At 42.4% G+C, this 24,219-nt stretch overlaps 1 protein-coding gene across 1 annotated transcript in view; it reads right to left on the bottom strand.

Annotated features, from left to right (window-relative positions):
- Positions 1-24,219, bottom strand: part of LOC115205155 (protocadherin Fat 4) — a 100,728-nt gene that overhangs the window by 18,712 nt on the left and 57,797 nt on the right. The window contains exons 3-8 of the mRNA XM_029770851.1: positions 20,759-21,020; positions 20,071-20,421; positions 15,154-16,076; positions 14,212-14,386; positions 1,380-1,560; positions 147-397 (exon numbers count right to left, since the gene is read on the bottom strand). Coding sequence (XP_029626711.1) covers positions 147-397; positions 1,380-1,560; positions 14,212-14,386; positions 15,154-16,076; positions 20,071-20,421; positions 20,759-21,020 — 2,143 coding nt within the window. The remainder of the gene's footprint in view (positions 1-146; positions 398-1,379; positions 1,561-14,211; positions 14,387-15,153; positions 16,077-20,070; positions 20,422-20,758; positions 21,021-24,219) is intronic.

Here is a 24,219-nt window from a genome sequence, read left to right as displayed (position 1 = left end):
CAAAAGTAATAATTTCATAGGAAGAAAAATAAATACTGTATATACACTTTAGTTATATAATCACATATTATACGAGCATAATTAGCATCATTAAGTAAGTGCATGAATATTTGAAATGAATATGAATGAATACAATCTGAACCCACCTGCTGAGATGAAGGCAGGGATGTGTGTGACGTAGGGGTGGTGGTGGAAGTGGGGAGGGTTGTCATTGATGTCTGCCACCACCACCGACACAGTGGCAGAGCTGGACATGCCCAGGGGCTGCCCTCCGTCTGTGGCCACAACTAGGAGCTGGTAGTTGGCTCTGGCCTCCCGGTCCAGTAGGGAGCTGGTGATGATCTGGCCTGTGGCTGGGTTGATGGAGAACTGACCATTGCCTCCAGTCAAACTGTAACTGTAGGGATACATGGAAAAGGACACGTTTTAGGTACACGCAGGGGGGAAATTATAGGATTTGTACAGCATGGTTTTAGATGAGATGTTTCATTTATTTTCAATGGAACATATATGTATATACGTTATACACTACTTCGAGACAATATTTGAACATTAGTTTTAGTCAATACAATCTTAATACTGTTACTATACTGTTGCCAGGAACAGCAGTTTCCTACATACATTACATTCGATATTGTGATAATATGCAGCACATACTGGTAAGCTTTCAACTGCCTATACATGCCCAGATTAAAATATCTTGATCAGCATTGCCAAAATAATCCTATGGAGGGCACTGTTTTAAGCTTTAAAGAGGCAGAGAGTATATTAACTTCATACATTTTCTGTGGTCTTTGTTTGATGAAAGCACCATCTATAATTTATTGGCAAAGCATTACCCAATTCTTAAGGTATTCTTCTTAATATTGTATCTCATTCCATTTTCTCCTGTGTTTTTTTGCTTCTCACAAAGGCTTTAATTCAAACAGCTCACAAGGGCACATATTTTGAAAACGCTTCCTATAAAAACGGGGACAAATTATGGAATAAAGTGTGAACACAGATGGAACACAGACTTATTGGGACCACAGACAACCAAGCTGTCTACAACCAGAAGTGGTTCAAACAGTCCAGAAGCAGAAGTAAAAAAGCCCAAGTTAATGGGCTGTGACAATGGAAACTAATAACTGATGGCAACTGGTTATGCTCTCCATTAAAGCCTAGAACCCATGGAACCCCTGATACTAATTCTGTCATAGCCAATTAACATCCTCATTATGATGTTTTGGGAAAGTGGGGCAAACTGACGTACCCCCCTGCGTACCCCCTCCCATTGGAGGTACCAGGGCGAGGGGGGTGGGGATCCGAGTCAAATGTTCGGCTTTGGGTACAGAAGCCACCCTATGACCCTAGGGATGGTATGGGGTGGGGGACAGTACCCTATGACACCGTTGAGGCCCACGTCTGCGTCGGAGCTGTTGACCAGGAGCACGTCGGTGCCGGTGGGGGAGTCCTCGGGGATGGTGGTGTGGAAGGTGGCCGAGGTGAACACAGGGACGTTGTCGTTGACGTCATCTACCAGGACAGTGACCGTACCCGTTCCACTCAGGGGAGGAGAGCCTGGTCATAAAAGGAGAGAAAAAAAGAACGAGGGAATGAGAGCATATCAAAGGACCAAGAGCTTTATTTGAAAGACCTAAGGGATAAGTGCAGACCAACAAAGTTCCCATATGAGATGACTTATTGTGCGGGCCTATCATTTACATGCTGAAGCAATTTATGTCCTTACAGGGACTCAAGCACAAGACTCACAGGGACTCAAGCACATTTAATCCAGCAAACGTCTTCGGTCACCACAAGTCCGACTTCCTGAGCCATACTGCCACATCAACACAAAACACGTCAAAAGAGTTCAATAACTCTGAAACAGAATCTTTAGAACGTGTCCTTCATGGGGTCTTGCATATCATAGATTCAATCTGGTTGCTGAGGTACCGGTATCTATTTTGAGGCAAGCAGCACTCGGTGAGTTACTCTGTGGAATTCGAGAACAGAAAATGGTATTTTCAGCAGAAATCTAACCGTTCTTTCCCCAAGCGAGTGACGAAATAAGGCTCTCTGGGCCCTGAGGGATGGATTTAAATCAATAGCAGATGAAAACGAACTCCAATGCAGAAATTCTAAAAGATTCAAACATCTGCTGGCTTGAAGTGCCACTTCACAAACCCTTCTTTAGATGGCACGTTAATTTAAAGTGTTACCAATGAATTTGCGGCTCACATGCAGATGTATATTCAGCTGTTAATAGCATCAAATACTTGAACCTTGCATACTGTGCGGAGGCACAGATTAATAAGAAAATAATAAAAAACATTTGGAAAGTGACCATGAATAATCTCTCTTGGTCTGGAACCTGTGCATAATCAAAACATCAAGAGACTCCAGAATCTCATGCAGAGGGACAAGATGGAGTCTATCCCTTAGAGCCAGGAGGGCTCTCCTGATTTGTAAAGATCAGGATAATTCAAAACATCTGCTCATAAACTCTTTGCCGCATAACTAACACTTATCTGCTCATTTGGATGACAAAGGGATTATGGTCCGGTGAAGAGCCTTATGTTTAGCTAATGAGCGGTGGGGTGATATCTGCTGTCACAGAACCTTCTTGTGAGAAACAATCCTTTCCAAATAATTCCAAAGACAGAACTTGCATTTCATTCCTGCAGATTTAACTAAGTCCTTAATGCATCCAACTGCAATGATTAGCACAGCAGTTAGCACAAACACACTTAAAATAGTTCAACGCCCCAAACAAAAAAATGCATTCCAGCACAAAATAAATTATACATACACAGGGGAAAAAGTAAACAGGTTTTACCCCAAAATACCAGGCTCAGAAACCACAAGCTCTAATCTTCATACCGGTGAGTCATTACAAAGATGAGTCATCCGCTGTTGTCCCTTCAGAAAAGTAAAACATTTTCACAATTTTGTATTTATTACCAACTATAGGCCTGAGACTTTGAAAGGAGCATATGACCAGGTAATTTACGATCATACGGTGCATCATTTCAAGGAAGGTGTTTCAAAGTATAAAATAAGGCAGCCTTTGTTTACATATTTGCTCATTCAAAGGCAATACATTTTTTAAGACCCCCCCCCCAGGCCCAAATGAAATGCATGGAACACTGAATACTATAAATATCATTAAGTTGGATTGTCCTCATTAAATTACATAACCAGTGGCACCAGTATCAAAACATATGAGTCAGCAAACTGCTTAGTGGTGGTGCAATGTGATTTACACGTCTGTCTTTATGCTCAGTGTCATCAGCCATACAACGTGATGAGATTAACAGGAATGAGTCATAATTTCGTTTTCGCGGGTTGTTATGGAAGCAGAGGGTGGTGAGTACGGCCCGGTAAATCACTGGGGCCGAGCTCCCTGCCATTCAGGACCTCTATACCAGGCCCAAAATTGTTTTCAAAGACTCCAGCCACCCAAGCCATAGACTGTTCTCTCTGCTACCGCACGGCAAGTGGTACCAACGCACCAGGTCCTGAACCATCATGACCCTGAACAGCTTCCAACGCCAAGCCTTAAGACTGCTAAACAAGGCTGCTAAATAGCTAATCAAATGGCTAACTGGACTACCTGCATTGACCCTTTTTTGAGCTAACTCTCATACATTGGACTCCACCCACACATACTTACACTGACACCTCAAAACACACTACATAAGCCCACACAGATAACATGTGCACGCATGCACATTGACGCTACATACACACACACACACACACGTTGCTGCTACAGCTCAGTCTATTATCTATCCTGTGGCCTAGTCACTTTACCGCTACCTATATATACATAGTTGCCTCAATTACCTTGATCCCCTGCACATCAACTCGGTACTGGTACTCCCTGTATATAACCATATTATTTTTACTCGTTATTGTTTTCATTAAATCACTCTGTATTTATTCTTCGTGTCACTATTTAAATTTGTATTTGGTATTTTTTGTATCTTTATTTCCAACTCGGAATTGTTGGAAAAAGACCCATAAGTAAGCATTTCACTGTTAGTCAACACCTGTTGTTTACATAGCATGTGACAAATACAATTTGATTGACTGATTGATTGAAGCAGATTAAATGGCCGCCACTCTATAACTGATCCTCTTAATCAAGGAGGTTATTAAGCAGCATTCCATGTCAGATAGTATCTGTATCAGTTTAAGGTAGCGAACGCTGAGCCACTGTTATCAGGAAAGCTCTGACAGACAACTTGCGAGATCCCTGCAATGTTGCCGGCTAAGGATGTTCAGGTCTGCAGCTCCTCGACCGAAAGCCAATTGGCTTTGTCTCCGAGTCATTAACACAGTGAAGCATGGATATCTGTTTAACTTGTCGAGAAGTAGTTCAATGCAGACATGTTAAGTTGAAATACACAGTGTTCTCCGAAGCCAAGGTGGGTGCATGTTTTCTCAGCACATAGAATTGGCCCCTGATGGTCAGAGTGTAGCCACTGCAGTGCAATAGCATTGTTCCCCTTTTGGAAAAAACGGAAGCCAGTGGGGTTGGAGCAGCGTGTTTTTGTTTTTAGGTGGGCTACTTTTGGCCTCCGTCCAAACGTTTCACTTTTTTTGGTAGGATGTGAAGTCACAACTTGTTTACTCGCTCAGGAGAGAAGAAAGACTCGGCCTGCCGCCCCGCCACCGGAGAACCGAAGCAGCCGTTGCACTTGTGTGACCCTTGACCCCATGCCAAGCGCCCAGCGCATCAGGGGCTGGGCGCTAGGGACAGACTCTGTTACCCCAGCTAATCTGTGGGTAAGCCTGAAGGAAGCCCACCCCCCAGCCTTAAACCCCATGAAACACTCCTCTCTCTGACCCTGACACTGCACTGAACTCACCCTTGTTGACAGCCAGGGTTCAAACAAGGCATTTTCCACATCTTTCTGTGTGGATCAGTCTCACACCATCCTACTCTCTCCAGAGTCTGCTTCTTAACCTCCCGGGGGATCATTGCGATCACATAACAAGAGCAGCTGTTTCTCGGATCTGCTGTCAAAATGTGTACATAGTTCTAAATCTCTCTTGTTACATTCTGTGGGCTCACAGATTCAGTCATCACGGAATACAATATCTTAGCCGGTATGCACATGTACGCAAATAATGGTGATTATGCATAGTTTTGGTTAGGAGGAAACGTTCCATGAATGCTTATGTGACACTGAATCAGGGAGGAAGAGACCATAGATATCAACCACACCCATACATACAACACTAAGTTCCTAATTCTCACCCATATTTGGTAACAAGACAAGTTAATAATTGGACTCCATTAGTTTGACTGTGACTGCCGAATAAAACAATGAGAAGGTAATGCAGTTTTAAAGGAAAGCTCTTTCACCCCAACATTTTTGTCGTTGAAAATATCAGCATCTCATCCAAACAGCCTGCGCTGGAATCTGGCAATCTCCCTCCATTAGCGTGTAAAGGTCAATGATTTCTTTTGTAGCTGACTTGTATGGCGAACGTTACCACCACTTGTGACCACTTGTATGGCTGAAGGCAGGGGAGATATGGCAGAGCTATGGCAGAGCTAGACATACAGTAGGTTTGGCTGCAAGCAAACCTTGTCTCGCCCACCGATATATGACAAATGCAATCATTGTTCCATGGAAAGAAAGCTGGTGGAAAGTATCACTGGGACGTCTGCAGAACCGGTTGTGCTGCCATGCATTGTGGTTAAAAGTATTGTTTCCATAGGCAAAACGTGTTCCCAGAAAGCTCTTTCTTCCTGCTGCACCAGCAGTTCTGTGTATTTGACACTATTTACGAGTTAGTATGAAACCGCAACATGTTTTTTCCTGCCATCTCCGGTGATACCCCAGGGCAGGCCCTAACTTCATTACATCCACTGGAAAAAAGGCTTGAAAATCTATCACATGGTGCATATTTAGAGGAACCCCCTGTTTCGGTAGACATGATCCCAAAAAATGTCTTTACTAAAAAAATGTAAAAGAAATTAAAACACGGCTGAAATCGAGCTTCAGGAACCATGGGTACGCTTGAGCAGCTGGAAAGGTGCCTGATAAGGTACCAGATAAAGCCATCTGACACCACTTCTGCTCCATTTGAATTGAGTTTGACTCGTTAGCATAATCTTCTATAGGGGTTAATCTTAGGTTGTGTAGGAAAACAAACTCCTCTGACCCGACGTGCCACTGTCCTGATGATTACGCTTGTATACATCAGTATTTACCTCACACTGGGACATATCAACAACACAGCGATACATTGTATATGTTACATGGGGGACTTTGCTGTGATTACAAAATGTTTTGCCAGCAAGCGCTGACTGGCTCAAAGTGTATATATTTAATCAAAATATGTCTTGAAGATTACAACATGAGGAAATGGTGTTTGGACCCAAGAAATGTGCTCTTTCAATCAGTAAAGAAAATATTTCATCTCGTGGTACTGTGTTTCCAAGACAAAGATTGCCCCGAGACTCGTAGTGGAGTTAGCAAGCTCTGCAATAGTGTTGAGACACGATGAACCCAAGCTAAGTCCTGACGAGAGACCCGTCTCCACAGTTAACTTTTTATTTTCCAACGGAAGAATTCAGACTGATGATATTCAGATAACCTTGTAGATGCCATTACAGTACGGGATAAAAAAAAGAAAACATTGTGTCATTACGGCCCATTTCACATGCAGAAACAAAACACCTCAGCTAAATACCTTAAGCACTAACGCAGTATGATGATTCCTCACACCTTTAATTCAATCAAAAAAGCAATACCATTTAAGCGTAACGCATACTCCCCTAGGCTTGTTCAATGACAAAATGTGGGCAGCTGAGACCAAAACATAACTGTCTATTTGATATTTCTAAATTATACCTAGGGGTCATCAGAAGAACAATGTTCAGTTCCTCCTTAATATGCAATTATTCCATTTGAGCCTGGGCTCCTTAAAGGTTTGTTATTGGTGGGGTCAAATGAGCGAATGGGAGAACCCTAAATAACCCTAAGTGTCAGCGTCCAAAATAACAAGCTCTGAAGACTCACTGGAAGTGCTGTGTTCCATCTGCTCAGCCTGCTCGGTCTTAAACACACACAGACAGTTTTCCTTGTAAGCCGGCCATAAGCCCTCCCCTGTAAGCAATGTCTAGCATAAACATATGGCTGAGTATAAGCACCTTATTAGTGTACATTACCACTGGACAAATCACATTAGCCCTGGAAAAGGTGGCATGGGCCATACTTTCGGAGCTGGAGGGGGTACAAAAGACATATGTAATTACAATGAAACTATCTGAAGATGGTGGGCGAGCATATGCCACACATGGAGATCTGTGCAGGGGGTTGACTTGGAGGAAATGGCTGCATCACGCTGAGAAGTGTTGTAACCTCCAGGGATTGGCCAGTCTGAGCTGTGGTAAGAGATAGGTTTGGGTGTCTTACTGGCACTGTGGATTAATCTCTTCCTTCAATATCATCCAGTGATCTATTGTTGAACACTTCATCAGAACAATAGCATCGTTGTCCAAACTCTTGGGTTAATTAAAGTTGGAAGTTCCCGGACAGGTTGGCTTAGGAAGATGGATGAATGTGTAAATTTATGAGACAGCCATCTGTAGCTGGGAGCTTAAGGCTAAACGGTTAATTACGCTTTATGGACTGCAGCTAGATTGTGTTCTTTTGGGACAGCGTAAATAAAACACATCATTACTCACAGTGAATTGGCCGCCATCTCGCCCGAAATGGACATTTTTCTCCTTCTGAGAACCTGTTGCTTTGCGACAAAGCTCCTTTTAATGCGCCCGCTCCAACACGCCTGAATGGGGATGGTGAGGCTGTGTGTGTAGGTTGCAAGCTATCCCACTGCTGCGTTTGCCAGACGTAACAAAGTAAACAGGGATTTTTCTCACAGCTAATGAGCGAGAGAATATAAAAGGCTATTCCCAGCTATAAAACAACAGAACATGCCACTCCCTGTTTCAAAAACCCAATTTCAATCTCAGAAGTATTCATCAAATTATACCTAAAATGTTATAGAACTTTCCAATTATTTATGGAGTGCCGTGTCTGAACGGTTTGACATAGTTTCCCCCATATGTTAAGGATAGGGGTTGGTGTTTTGCAGACAGACAGACAGGAAACGTCCATTCACAGACAAACTGCCATTTTCTACTACTGCAGGACACATACTAAGAGTTTATGAAAGGATTTTCCTTTTGTGCTGTTATGACCATAGCATGTTTAGTTTTTGCTGAACTGTTCAATGGTTTTGAAATTGCTGTCGACCAGTAGGCCCGTACAGAGGTTCCCCCAATTCTATTGTAACACAACCATACCAATACATCTTAGTGGAAATGACAATGACTGTTGTTTTCAAAAGTAAAAAAAAAGAAAGAGTGACAACAACTGAAAAAGATCTGTCTATGCCACTTATTTCTAATGCCTATTGGCATAAATTGTATGCCAATGCATTATTTTGGCAGCTAATTGCTCATTTGAGATGAACTGTTTATTTATTTTACCCTTATTTTACCAGTAAGTTGACTGAGAACACATTCTCATTTACAGCAACGACCTGGGGAATAGTTACAGGGGAGAGGAGGGGGGATGAATGAGCCAATTGGAAGCTGGGGATGATTAGGTGGCCATAATGGTATGAGGGCCAGATTGGGAATTTAGCCAGGACACTAGAATCTTACGACAAGTACCATGGGATGTTAAGTGACCACAGAGTGTCAGGACAACCGTTTAACGTCCCATCCGAATGACGGCACTCTACACAGGGCAATGTTCCCAATCACTGCCCTGGGGCATTGGGATATTTTCTTTGACCACGTAACACAAACTGTGATCACGGTTGAAAAGACCTGCTCAGGGTCACAGAGAGCCAGAGTTTTTAAAACATGGATCTCCTGGCTGCCTCGGAGCGCTAATTATTCAACCCACACCACCTCTATAAAACTCTTATCAGACACGAAAGCTATTTACACAAACATTAAGTTCCAGAAATTGTTAAGCGGACCATAAACCATGATTGGAAAAAGAGGCATAGGGAAAAAGCTCCTCCACATTGTTACTGCGCTGGTTTTTAAGAGTTGATATAGAATGTTACAGGTCTGTTAAAGTTCATTTGGGGGGGCCTGATGTTTTATTTGGCCTCGTCTTGTGTTGCCACTAGTCTGCATGGCTGAGGACTTCAGAAATGGTCCCATTAAAGATTTATTGTGGCAAGATTTGGACAGTGATTTGGCAAGGTCCCTGCTAAGCTTTTACAACACCTATTACTTATCAGTCATTCTAAAGACTTTGTCAGCTTCACTTTCTGTTGAAATCAATCTAAGGAGCTAAACACTAATGCGGTCAAGCAAGGTAAGGACAAAGGTGAGAGATATTTCTCAACAAAAAATAGAAAACGTTTTTAAAAAAAGAACTAGAAATAAATCCAAGATGGAGATCATTTTTAAGACGACCAGACCGCTCATTCCTAATGGATGAATCATATGCTGGACATAGTTAAGACACCTAAGAAAATGTACAGACCAGATTCACGAGAAGCCATTGAACAACATAAAAGATCCTGTCTTCAAATGGGATGGTCATTACAATCCTTTATCTACTAAGGCGTGATTTAGCCCTGAAAAGGAGAAAGTACAAACATTTTGGCCCTATGGCGAGATGTGAAAGAGGGGATCTCTATGCGACGGTAATTGCCACCATAGGCATGGGCCGGGGGATTTACTGTGCCTCTTTAATAAACGGGACCAAACGTTGTGCATGCCAATGTTCCTCCGGGGACGTTTTACCACACGCACATGCACTAGACTAGTCCAACTCCCAGCACTGTTGCCCCCACTGACAGCTTGATCCTCAAGGCAATGGAGATATTCTTGAGTATGAGGGTGAGCACAACTAGCTAACTAGGGAGTAGTCTAATGGGCATTATAATTATTGCTTTAAGCATTCATAACGGAGCACGGCTCGACGGACAGCCTAAATTAATGCATGTACAGTGCCTTCAGAAAGTATTCACACCACTTCACTTTTTCCACATTTTCTTGTGTTACAGCCTGAATGTAAAATGTATTAAATTGAGATGTATAGGCCAGTGACAAAACACAATACCACATAATGTCAAAGTGGAATTATGTTTTTGGAAATTTTTACAAATGAATTCAGAATCAGTCAACAAGTATTCAACTCCTTTGTTATGACAAGACTAAGTACAAATGGGCAAGACTAAGTAAAAATGTGCTTAACAAGTCACATAATAAGTTGCATTGACTCTGTGCAATAATAGTGATTCACATTATTTTAGAATGGGTACATCATCACCTATACCTCACATACAATTATTTTCAAGATCCCTCAGTCGAGCAGTGAATTTCAAACACAGATTCAATCACAAAGACCAGGGAGGTTTGCTAATGCCTTGCAAAGAAGGGCACCTATTGGTACATGGGTAAAAAAAAATGAAATAAACAGACACTGAATTTCCCTTTGAGCATGGTGAAGTTATTAATTATACTTTGGATGGTGTAGCAATACAACATTGTAGTTACACCACAATACAATTGACAGAGTGAAAAAAAGGAAGCCTGTACAGAATACAAATATTCAAAAGCATGGATCCTGTCTGCAACAAGGCACTTCATTAATACTTCAAAACATGTGGCAAAGCAATTAACTTTTTGTCCTGAATATAAAGTGTAATGTTTGGGGAAAATCCAATTTCAACACATTACTGAGTACCACTCTCCATTGCATAGTGGTGACTGCATCATGTTATGGGTATGGTTGTAATTGTTAAGGACTGGGAAGTTTTACAGGATAAAAAGAAACAGAATGGAGCTGAGCACAGGCAAAATCCTAGAGAAAACCCTGGTTCAATCTGCTTTCCACCAGACACTGGGAGATGAATTCACCTTTCAGAAAGGACAATAACCTAAAACACAAGGCCAAAGCTACACTGGATTTCCTTATCAAGAAGACACTGAATGTTCCAGAGTGGCCGAGTTACAGTTTCGACTTAAATCTGTGGCAAGACCTGAAAATGGTTGTCTGGCAATGATCAACAACCAATTTCACTGAGCTTGAAGAATTTTGAAAAGAATAATTGGGCAAATATTGCACAATCCAGGTGTGGAAAGCTCTTAGATACTTACCCAGAAAGACTCACAGCTGTAATCACTGCCAGAGGTGACTCCAACATTCTTTTTTTCATACATTTTTTTTTACAAATGTTCAAATTTTTCTTCCACGTTCACATTAGAGTATTTTGTGTAGAGCGTTGACAAAAAGTGACAATTAAATCCATTGAATCCCACTTTGCAACAACAAAATGTGGAAAAAGTCAAGGGGTGTGAATACTTTCTGAAAACACTGAATAATGCATTCAGGTTGAATCAATGGTTAGAAACTGCTAGCATCAAACCCTGCAGACGGCACGGCTATAGTTTGATGTAAATTACTTTAGGAGATGTTTAACATCTGCAGAGTTAATATACGTACTGCACTGTAAACATATGGCCTTCTAAAATATCTTTTGGCGGGTGAGAAGCAATGCTATGACAGTTCACAATGCATACACAAGGCCAACATGTCATACATAAAATGTGATTTTTTTTGGTGTGTGTGTACACGTGTGTACCTCCTTTTTACGATTTTCTATTGTCCGACAGTCTTCTATGTGGGGGAATTACTTGTACAGGTATGTTGGTAGGCAGTGGGTTACAAATCGGATTTTCCTTCAGTTGATCCCAGATGTTTGCCCCATATAGCTATTACAGTTGCCTGAGACTCAACAGTTCTATTATCTCTCTTTTTTTGGTCACACTTTTCCCTCAGAAATTATGCCAACAACTTTCCACTGCAAGCGGATCTGATCTTCGAGTTTCCCTTCAACAAGCCTCCTTGTAAAACACCTTTATGCAGCTTGTATTTGTGCCACATTTCAGGCCGGAGTGCAGATTTCCAAATAATGACAGGAGCGTGCCAAACTCCCTGCTCCCCCAGCCAGGAACCGTTATGAGAACCAGGACCAGAGAGCTCTTTTGTTTCCATCCATTTCATGACAGATTTCACTCAACAGAGTCAGGCCTGAAACTCCACTCAGCCACTGGTTAACGAGTTTACCTTCGTCGAAACCCTCAGACAGGCCCTGGAACAGTGGCAGCCACAGGATAGAGCAGCAACACAAGCCCTTCCAAATAAGTGGAATTCATTCCATGATCCACATCAACCATATTTCAACTACAGAATTATTAGGCCTACTGTATGTCACCCAAAGACATCATTGATTTGACAAGACAGCTAGCTCTGAAATGTGCAATAAAAAAATTACTTTAAAAAAACGACTATTTTTTTTTTCTTCTTTTTTTTTCTTGCAGAAAACAAAGAGTTCAAATGCAAGTGTTAAAATGAGCTGTACTTGACAGTGATAACATGGGATAAAGTCTTCAACACCTACTGTACCTTAAAGACGTCCTGCCAGATAGTAAATGAGATAACAATTTCCCTCCCTGTCTCAGCCTCAAAAATGTGAGGGTAATTTAGACTGCACTATGATTATGGGTTTTTCGATATTTTGATATTCTATTCAACTCCCTCTTCATGCATAGTTTTTTTCTTCATGGGGAAACTTCCAAAGTGTTCTATCAAATATTTTGGATTTGTTGAGTAACGGAATCTTGTGGAGCATTCAAAAAGGACCACAATAATTGTCATCATTCGTTTAGAATTGTCTATAATGGAATCATAGTATTCAATGTCTCTGAATTTGAGAGTAAGTCACAAATCAAACAAAATCAGCAAGGTTGTGTTACATTTCGTGACTTTGACCATTTTGACTGGAGATGAAAAGGTACAGATTGTGCTTTTAAGCCCTTTGCACTTCCAAAACAACCACGAGGGCAAGATGACACCCAGGTCTGACACCATATATATTTGAGACCTTGCAATCAGGAAAGCCCCGATTATAATCCAATATCCCAATCCACACACATTATCATGGAGTACAGAGAGTGAACCTCAACATTAATTTCTCACCAAAGTCTACACCAAGTCAAAAAATACCCAGCATTACTGCTGGTCACATGGTCAGTCCAGGAATGAAACAGAACCACCCTTTGACCATGACGACCATGCCAGAGTAGCCCAAAGAAACATATGCTTAACTAACCATACCATGTGATTTGGCTCCAACAAGGATACGCATGTACCCACTTAACTGCACATTTACTGACCTCTATTGAATGACAACCTGACTTATCTGGATAAAACAAGCTCCACCAACGTATCAAAACAAACAGAGAAGGGCCCTATTCTATCAAATGCAGGATATGCACTGAGTATACCAAATATTAGGATCATACCCCCGTCCTTTTAACCCTCAGAACAGACTCATTTCGTCGGCGCATGGACTCTACAAGGTGTCGAAAGCGTTCCACAGGGATGCTGCCCATGTTGACTCCAATGCTTCCCACAGTTGTGTCAAGTTGGCTGGATGTCCTTTGGGTGGTGGACCATTTCTTGATACACACAGGAAACTGTCAAATGTGAAAAACCCAGCAGCGTTGCAGTTCTTGACACAAACCGGTGCACCTGGCACCTACTACCATACCCCGTTCAAAGGCACTTAAATCTTTTGTCTTGCCCATTCACCCTCTGATTGGCACATATACAATTGTCTCAAGGCTTAAAAATCCTTCTTTGACCTGTCGCCTCCATCTACACCGATTGAAGTAAATTAAACAAGCGTCATCAATAAGGGGTCATAACTTTCACCTGGATTCTCCTGGTCAGTTTATGTCACGGAAAGAGTAACCGTTCCTAATGTTTTGTGCACTCGGCGTACATTAAAAAGCCTGAAAGAATGCATGTTTAGATGAATTTACTCAAAAATAAACGATGTGTAGCTTCTAGTGTGAAATCCAGTCTGTTCAGATAGGTGTTCTATGTCAGGATATTTTGCTCTATGACCATGTGATGCAACACAGACGCATCCTAAAGAGTAGCGCTCTTCCTTCGCCAGATATATGCTCCCTTTTCAAGGAGATGATAGACACTAACATGTTGAATATGGTATGCATTTGCACAGGAGCGCCATACTTCAGAACACCAATGAGACGTAATAAAACATTGCAGTCACTATCCATCTTCATGTTGTCTTGTTACTAGAAACATTTCACAATGATTTTACTTTGACTGCCCCTCACAGGTTTCTCTGCTGTGTTCTTACCTGAGTCGGTTGCCGTGATGACGAGGGTGTATTTTCCCTGCGCCTCGCGGTCCAGGGTCTGGGTGAGGATCAGCTGACCATTGGACGACAGACTAAAGGCTCCTTCCTCGTTCCCACCGCTCAGCATGTAATTCAGCTGGCCATTGGAACCCAGGTCATCATCCCTCGCCATAACCTAGAGTAAAAATAGAAACTATTTCAGAGATTCAAAAAAATATGACAATACCTAATATTGCCTGAAAAATGGTACCATTCAAATCTGATATTGGTCTTTCACAACCCCCTCTCCTATTGCTGCGAGGTTAGGCATAAATCTTGAGACTGAAAGGACTCATTAGTGAGTGCCAGCGCAGTATGGGCGCTGCCTGCCGGGGCACAGATAGAGGGCCACAGCCAGGTTGGCACAGGGATGTGTTCTTGGGTGGCGACCCTCCCCGCTGGAGCTGTTCCCACAAAGCTGCAGTCTCATTTCCTCGTAGGTACTGTACAGAATACAGGCAAACTACACTTCATTTTTGTGGCTGCTCACTGAAGTGGATACAGGTAGTTTCGAGAACTCATTTAGTTCAATTTGTTTTTTAGATCGTAATGGGTCCAACAGGTTAATTCTGTACAATTTCATATACCAATGATATTTTCTTAAGCAATTGTTTTTTATCTAAAAAGAGTGAAACAAGAAAACTGATTGGTATCATATATCATTTATTTAATTCCCAAAAACAGGACCACCATGCTTGATGTTTTTGTAAATGGATACCATACACATAGTTATTGAGTTAATATTCCTACAAATGTAGTTAAGCCATTAGCTCATTTAAGGTCTTAGGCCTGGCATATCAATTAGTGCTTTGTTTATGGCTCAAAAGTCCAGTCCAGAAATGTCAATAATGTTTGACCATAACCGTTTAGAATGGTTGACTGAAAGTGAAAGACCGCACTGACCTGTAGTATGTTCCTGGGGAGAGTCCCCACGTTCTCCTGAACGCTCACAGAGTAAGGAGAGAGCTCGAACACCGGCGGGCAGTCGTTCATATCCAACAGCACGATGTTGACCGTGGAGCGGTCCACCCTTGGGCTGCTTCCGCGGTCGGCCGCCTGGACCACCAACGAATAAGACGACTGGGTCTCGCGGTCCAGCTGCTTGGCCACTGAGATCACCCCGGTGACAGAATCAATCCGGAAATCTGAGTTGGTGTTGCCCCCAGCAATGGAGAAGCGGATCTGCCCGTTGGTTCCATCATCAGCGTCGCTGGCAAACACCTGGATGACGTCGGTGCCCGTCAGCATGTTCTCCTCGATCTCGATGTCGTAGATGTTCTGCGAGAAACTGGGCGTATTATCGTTAACGTCCAGCACCAGCATTGTCACATCCATGGCTGAAGACAGCGGCGGCTCGCCTTTATCCGTGGCCACCACCGTCAGCGTATAATTCGACATCTCTTCCCGGTCCAGTTCGCCCACCAGCCTCACGTCTCCATCGATAGTTCCTATGCTGAACGTATTCCCAAAGGGGCCTTTCAGGGAGTACTCCACGTAGCTGTTGGGCCCGCTGTCTGCATCAATGGCGTGGGCTGTGAAGACCACCGTGTCGACCGGAGTATTCTCCTGGATATAGGTCCTCTTCTGGGAGGTGAAGGTTGGCGGGCAGTCGTTGACGTCAAGCAGGATGATGGACACCTGGGCCGTGCTGGTGTAGCGGGTCATGGGGGCAGGGGCCAGGTCGTGGACAGTAACCACCAGGTTGTAGAAGGACTGGGCCTCCCGGTCCAAGGCCTTTCTGGTCTGGAGTACCCCCGCTTTGGTGACGTCAAACTGGCCCTGAGGATCTCCTGATGCGATGGTGTAGAGCAGCTGGGCATTTGGACCTGGAAGACAAGCAACAGCAATCGATTTTGAGTCAGTGATCTTGAGGTAGTTCCTTGTACTAGAAAATGTGAAGTTCTGAAGAAGCTTTGTGTGCTTGCTTCAATTTGATTTTGATAGAAGGGGGGTCGTTACAGTATAATGGACCCTTATGTTTCAAGATAAAGTATTCATCTGGAAAAGGTAGGACTAGATTATTTTAAAATAGCCCCAAGAACATGTCACGTGATATACTGCACTGTTCCTAGAACAAATCGATTGTAGATCATTTTGAATGGCATCTACTGATATTGGGTTGCTTAGATATGACTGTTACATACTGTATGTCTGAATTAGAATTGTATATTTAAGCAATAATGCATGAGGAGGTGTGGTATATGGCCAATATACCACGGCTAAGGGACTGTTCTTAAGCATGACGCAACACGGAGTGCCTGCATACAGCCCTTAGCCGTGGTATATTGGCCATATACCACAAACCCACGAGGTGCCTTATTGCTATTATAAACTGGTAACCAATGTAATTTGAGCAGTAAAAATATTTTGGCATACCCATGCCTGATCTACCATGGCTGTCAGCCAACCAGCACTCAGGGCTCGAACCACCCAGTTTATAATTGCTATCGACATGCAATTCCACAAATTGTCTTCCACAAACTTTCTTCCTCCAAACAGACAATGCTTTTATGCAGCGTGAGACACAGCACAGCAACTAAAAATCATCTCCTTTACTGAAAGCCCGCATTCTATAATTTCGGATTTTCCTCACAATCGAAACATTCATTTCAATTCCAACATTAACTACAGTAACTGCACAAATGCAAACTATCAGACCTTGAAATCTAGTCTAATCCTCAGTCCTCCCCTGGAGCCGGGAAAACTGAACTTAAATTGAGCGGCTGTAATTCAAGTCATTGGGGTATTCATGTGGAGAGCGACCTGGCACCTTCCCACACTCCAGCTGAGTTTACTGTACACAAGCAATCCCTTATCAAAAGGCCAAGTCTACTTCCATCCCCAGTTTACAACCACGTCTACAGGGGTCAAGGATTGAGGAACTTCAGGAAGTGCTAACAATGACATTTAGTGGTGCTGATAACACAGAGAGAACATTGAGAAAACACTGACTATCAAAAGTGAGGGTCAATGAGAGCGAGTGGACAGTGGAATAGAGGAAGCCTGACTTTGGGAGAAACAAGACAGACTTCTGCCTCAGGAATGTGGGTTACAGTAACCACATTAGGCCTGGTCTGGTTGGAGCGGTAATTGCAGTCGGAGAGGGACGGTAGGGCTGTTATAATAGCATGAAGCAGCCTAACCGTAACCACCTGAAATGGACGAATACCTCAAGCCACTTGATTATAGGCCTACTGAAACATATTTCACAATGTGATTCTAATGTGACAGGAAATAAAAAATGTTAAATAAATGTATGGCTAATATTTTGTTTAGTGAACTGCCTTATCATTACAGCATTATCATTACTGGTGTTGATGTCACACAAAAAGAGTTACGGGCCTTGCATAGTATATGCAATTGTGGTTTATATATTTTCCCCTAGAGTGGATGAAATTGCATCAGCAATTGTAACACAGCTACAATGACCAACATGCTGGAGAACCATGTGAACATTACAAAAGCCGAGGCCATCGGTTGTGGACACAAAACTCATTTACATTTTGAATTACTCTGCCATTTTGAAAGTCATGCTCCCCTCCGTCGTTGACTTTTCATAAATAAGTCTATAGAATCTTAATATCATGCCGTTTTTAGAGGACATGTCATTTTTTTCTGCCCCTCATTCAACACCAGTCATTCACCGGCAGTACGCCTGCACAGCTGATGGCCCATCAAAACTAAACTATATCGACAACTATTTCACATATATAATAATAGTAAGCACAAAGAACAGAAGCTCTATTCAATCTGTATAGCCGAAGAGTTATAGATTCCTCGATTGAGTTGCCATATTTAATTTTTTTACCTTTATTTAACTAGGCAAGTCAGTTAAGAACAAATTCTTGAGGGCTTAGAAACAGTGGGTTAACTGCCTTGTTCTAGGGCAGAATGACATATTTTTACCTTGTCAGCTCAGGGATTCGATCTTGCAACCTTTCGGTTACTAGTCCAATGCTCTAACCACTAGGCTACCTGCCGCCCACATGCAGTGTTTATCGTGAATGCAGTCTCCGCTAAAGCGGAAACATTGCCTTTAAATTTCAATCATCACGCTGTAACACTGTACATCCGCTATGTGGATTGAATAGAGCCCAATAATAAATTGACAATAGTCTGATGGGTGACAATTTGTCAATTGTTTGTTCTCAGGACACTATTGACAAAGAGACCCTGATCTCAATTGGGCCGCCCTGAATAAACAAAGTGAAATAAATAAATAAAATCAAAATATATTATCAATTATCAAATTGTATATGAAGAGATGGGCGCTGCTTGGAATTGACACAGTGGCAGAAAACAGAGCACCACAAATACACTTTTTCAAATCCTCCTACAGAGTCAAATTCTATATAGTATAAGAGCAGATTCTGCAATTCCTAAACCACTTACCTTTGTCAACTGTCAAAATTCAAGAGGTGAGCTCTATTTCAGAATATCACCTCCAAGAATTACCGCTGTTCCATGCGCTCCACACATGAGCATGCGTCAGAAAATACTAGTAATATAATAAAACTTAAAAGGGGCAGTCAGCAGTTGCCACATCTATTTTGGGACTTATAAATTTGTTTTTGTGCCCATTGATTCTTGAAGACTATAACATATAAATGCCCCATGAGCTGATATCAACTGTCTTACCCCATCAGAACACAAAATATAAGCTTGTTTTACTCCAATGTTCGTTAAAAAAAAAAGTTAATGTAAACAAACTGTATAGCCTAACAACATAATTTTGATATCATGGATGGTCAGACCTTGCATCCACAGTCTTTGAATTTGAGAGTGATTACATTTCTCCAGCCCCATCCCACTGTTTTTTTTGTTGCTAGAATGCTTTATTATTGTTTTAACTGCTGAATGCCACTTTAAAATATGCTATTCTGTTCTTTTCAAATTTCTTATTTCCATGGTTCTCAAAGCCCCCATGCAGTCTTTGTATGTTTAAATCATAACGGTTCATGAAAATAACAAATATATTTTTTATCATTTATTTCCCCAAGCTTCCTTAGCCATTGAAATACTCAGTTTGATCGTGTGGGCGTGTTGATACAATTGTAAATATATTTACATATACAGCCCAGATTGAATTGTCTAGACTCTAGAGCATATCCCCCTTACCCCTTCAAAGCAAGAAACACATGGAAATAAAAGATGACTGGTCAATGGCAAGAAAAACATAGAATTTGGAATGATAATAATCAGTCATTTTATAGGACCTCTATGCAGAATAAATCAGATCAGATTGTGTTTTTTGCTGTGGGACAAAAACTCCATTCCACCTGAACAGGATGAAATTCCAAGGCATTTTTTTTTCTCCAAAAAGCTCTTACACTAAAAGGGCATTATCATAATTTTCACAATTTCAGAGTGTTATTTCAACCTCATAGAGAGGAAATATCATCCCAAAAAAGGGGGGAATCACGTTTTTGACTGCACTGCCCCTTTAAGACCTGCCAAAATTAAATGCTAATGTTTTCTTTGTGATGGATTCAACTTTTGAATTGTGGTGTTTTTAGTGGTTTTTAGTTTTCCATATAACCTACAGTATCTATTGAAAATACTGTTATGTTCTTTGAAGTAATTGTATTTTCATAGTCCAATGTTACCTAAGACCTTCATAAACATAACCAAAGGATAATTTTTCTGATAGCATATATGCCTGTTAGAATGTTGACTTCCAAAAGAGGCATGATTGTCTCGAATGCGGGTTCCTCAAGGCCAGGCTTTTATAGTGTTTTCAGTGAACCATCCATTTACGTCATTGCTGTGACAAATTAACCACTTGTGGACATTAGCAACTGACACAAAGTACAAACATACCATCATCTTCATCACTGGCCCCTACAGTGATGATACTGGAGCCAGGGGGGAGGCTCTCGGTGACCGAGGTGCTGTAAGCGGTGGTGTTGAAGACGGGCAGGTTGTCATTGACGTCCAGGACGTTGAAGTAGACCCTGACCGTGCTGGCCTGACCACCGCCATCCTGGGCCCTCACGGTCAGGATGTAGTACTGCTGGGATTCGTAGTCCAGGGGCCTCGTGACGTTGAAGACCCCCGTGACGGGGTTGAGCAGGAAGGTCTTGTACCCATCGTCGTCCTCCAGGGAGTACGTGATCTCACCGTTCACCCCCGAGTCCGAGTCACTGGCCAGGATCGCCGCCACGATGGAGCCTGGCAAGTCAATACGCAGTCAATCAGACAGTGAGGATTTGAGAGGGCTTTTTGAATTGCTGGATTGGGATTCCCTCACGTTTGCCAACCAACCCCTTCAACTGCCATATTGAAAAAAATACATATTTCATACTTCAAAGTGCCACATTTTGATTCCCTGTTGACCTAGCTAACTAGAAAATGCCCTGCATTAAAAGCCTTTTAGAAACAGATACACCGCATTCAAGAGGAATGGCATAACATTTTGCAGAAATTCATTTGGGACCTTTCACAATTTGAGTAAGCATGAAATAACCTGGTAGTTACAAGCAACGCCATGTGACAGTAAGCCTTTTACCTGGCACCATATCCTCGGGAATGTCGAAAGAGTAAGTTCCACGGGAGAATTTCGGCGTGTGATCGTTGACGTCACTGATGGTGATGTTCAGCTTCATATCCGAGGATTGCTTCCCATCGTCAGCTCGAACCAGCAGGGAATACTTGGAGCGACGTTCCCGGTCCAGCCTCTTGGTGGCAATCAGGTCCCCCGATTCCGGGTCGATCCGGAAACTGTCATCAGCACCGCTGATAATGGTGTAGGTCACCAGCGCATTAGGACCCTGAAGAAATACAAACGTGAATTATTATTTTCTATGATGGCCTAGGAACAGTGGGTTAACTGCCTTGTTCAGGGGAAGAGCAACAGATTTTTACCTTGTCAGCTCGGGGATTCAATCTTGCAACATTTACATTTACGTCATTTAGCAGACGCTCTTATCCAGAGCGACTTACAAATTGGTGCATTCACCTTATGATATCGGTTACTAGTCCAACACTCTAACCACTAGGCTACCTGCCGGCCCCATATTATGAGGTTTTAACGTGAGACTTGTGATTAACATAGGGTTAGTCGTTCAACCCTAAAGGGAGAGGGACATCATACTACTACTCTTAGTGAGAGTGAAATTCATGTTCACAACCACCCACTACTTGCTTTCACACTTGAATCAAATACTTTATTCTAAGGATAAATGCAGAGTAGACATTATAATACTATACATCTCAATGATGTATATATAAACACTATAACATTGTAGTTTACGCAAATGCTTCCACTTAGCGAGCTCCCCTCAGAATACAATGGTCATACTGGTGAAAACTCACAGGAGCTGAATGGCAGTATTCTCTTGGGGCCTTACTCTTTGAACTCTGGGGCTATAGAGTTCTTCTATAAATGCAACTAATAGATCCCTTGACACTTTAGACAAGTACAACCCAGTACACATGTGAAAGCCATAGCGGTCCTTTGCAATTGGAGTAGAGGACCGAACGCGATATGAAAACTCAATAACAGCGGCGACAGATCTTGACATTTAGGTTTGTGCTGAGGACAATACCAGGGTGGACAACTATCTCCTGATGTCTGATGCTAAGTGGAGGGGGGGGGGGGGGAGGTCCACTTCAAAAGCTACTGCTTTTCAACAGAGGTCTTTAGTTTTGACTGGTCAAAAGCTAAAAGCATTTTTAATTTCATGTGTACTTTTGATCTTGCCAATATACAATAAAAAGGAGTTCCACCACTTCTCATATCTCCCATTTAGTAAGTAGTTATAGTTAATTACTAGTTTACCAAGGACAAAACCCCCATAATTGTGAGTTAGATTCATTTCCAGAGAGCCCATCCTCAGACCCAGAGAGTGTGTTAATTTTTTATTTATTTTTATCTAACAGGCCTTTCAATCAGAACGCTGGATCTGGGATTCCCATCAGCCACCTGGGCTGCAAAATGGAACCCGACACCCTTTGTCTGCCAATTAATTATCCGATAGGATTCAAAAGGAGAGAGAGGAGGACAGGGGAAAAGAGGAGGAGAGGGGAAAGGAGTAGAGAGTTCATCGTCTCCCCCTGACACTGACCGTTCCCCTGACCTTCCCTAGTAAAGACTTTGACTAGTTTACAAGGCACAGTGGGAAGAAAGGGTGGGGAGGGGGGGACCAACCAAGTAAAGAGCAGAGTTCCGGGCCAGACTTGGGCACAAGGAAACTCATTTAGCAGATACGTTTCAGCAGCAGCAGCTCAGGGGGAGGTGAGAGGCTCATAGAGCTGTCGGGAGACTGAGCTTCCTGAAACACGACTAGGCCGTTTGAGCCAGCCACAACACAGGTGTTAAAAGTCTGACTCACAGTAATGTGTTGAGAGGTGATGTGTACTAATGCCCCTATTTACAAGGCATCAATCTAATGATGTACATATAGCATAACGATGTACTCTGAAACTGTTGTTTTAGGAAATGAGTCTTCGTATTTAAATTTGGGGTGCATCATACAAGGCCACGGTAACTGTGTCTCGTAGCAACCCACTTCAGTCACACTCGTTTGTATTTTCAGCAGTCTTTTTGGCTGTTCCGTTGTTGTTTTGCTTCTTTAGCACCCATTGTTCTAGATACTTTTCTTAGTTAAGCTCCTGGTACCTGCATATTTTCCCACTATGTCAGAATGCTAATAAAACGAGAATGTTCTCTCCAAAAAGACAAAAAGTGCATTTTTTTCCTCCTCTTTTCTTCTCCTAGAGAGGCCTCCACTATGGGAGCGAGCAAAGCTCTCATATTTTTTTCTCCCAAACTGAATGCAACCCAGGGTGGAAATGGGTGTAGCAAAAAACGGATGCGTAGAAACAGCATTTTAATACGCTCACACATGAATCCCACATGTAGCACTGTTAAATTGGATGGGATCATTATGATGCCTGAAATCAGCCAGTCAGCTGGCCAACAGCTTGCTGCGCTTGGCTACGCCTCCGTGGATCACACATGTGGCTTTCTGAATCGGGCCCGAATGCGCTCCGTACGCTTAGTGTCGGGGCAACTTAAGTTTCCTGCGATAGGATGTGGGCAGAAATTGGCCGGCCCTATCTGGACCGAAATAGCTGGAACCGAAATGTTATGTTCCTACTATTTAGTGACCTATTCATTTCTGTCTTTAAGTTCTGGATAAACATCTCTTTCGCCATAGTAATTCCATATTGTATCGAAGTTCGTTTAGTGATCATATCTGAGTACAACTACTTCGTCTGAGGCTGCGTCCCAATACTCTAAACTTTTCCATTCTATAATTGTCTTCATGACCCATAATAGGTAAAAGCACCGGATAGGTTTCATCATATGGCTTTTCCCTGAAGATACTTTTGGATCAGTGGTCGAGAGGAGAGGAAGCAAGGGAAGGAAGCTATTCGATACTTCTGAAACGCAGCTCAAGTCCTTCTTCCCCTTTGATTTTGACTATGAGGAAAAAGTGAGAAAGAAACTCACTCAACCGTCCGTCCAAGTCGATACCATATATCACATCCTTCAAGATTAGAGCTCTGAGGTCAAGTTCACTTGAGTCCAAAACAATGTACTCAAATGATGCCCTTAAAATGCCCTATTAGTCAAAATATTGACCTAAATCTAGGATTTACAGTCAATGCTATATTCTGAATTACAATGACCATTCCAGAAATGGATTGTGCATGATTTGTCTCACATTCTAACTGGCGAGGTTGGTGAGGTAACAGCTGTGCAATAAAAACGTGTGGCCTCATAAGTTAACATTAAGTATGAGTCCATATTCTCTCACACACTAATCCCTCCTCACAATGGCCCCAGTTCTTTCCATTCAGTTCCCTTGTCTCATTGGCAGGGCTGAGTAACCGCAGGCCTTGGAGATGCTGGGAGGGCCTGATTTTCGCTCAGTGCTGGATTTTATGTCCACATCCTGCCTAAGCTGCGAAAGATGGAGCCTTTTTCTAATCGAGGGCGAAGCCAATGATGTAATGTGAACT

The sequence above is a fragment of the Salmo trutta genome, chromosome 13 (genome assembly GCF_901001165.1).
Source record: "Salmo trutta chromosome 13, fSalTru1.1, whole genome shotgun sequence".
NCBI classification, from domain to species: domain Eukaryota; kingdom Metazoa; phylum Chordata; class Actinopteri; order Salmoniformes; family Salmonidae; genus Salmo; species Salmo trutta.
The sequence above is the reverse complement of the archived record's forward strand: the minus strand, read 5'-3'. Positions and strand labels throughout refer to the sequence as shown.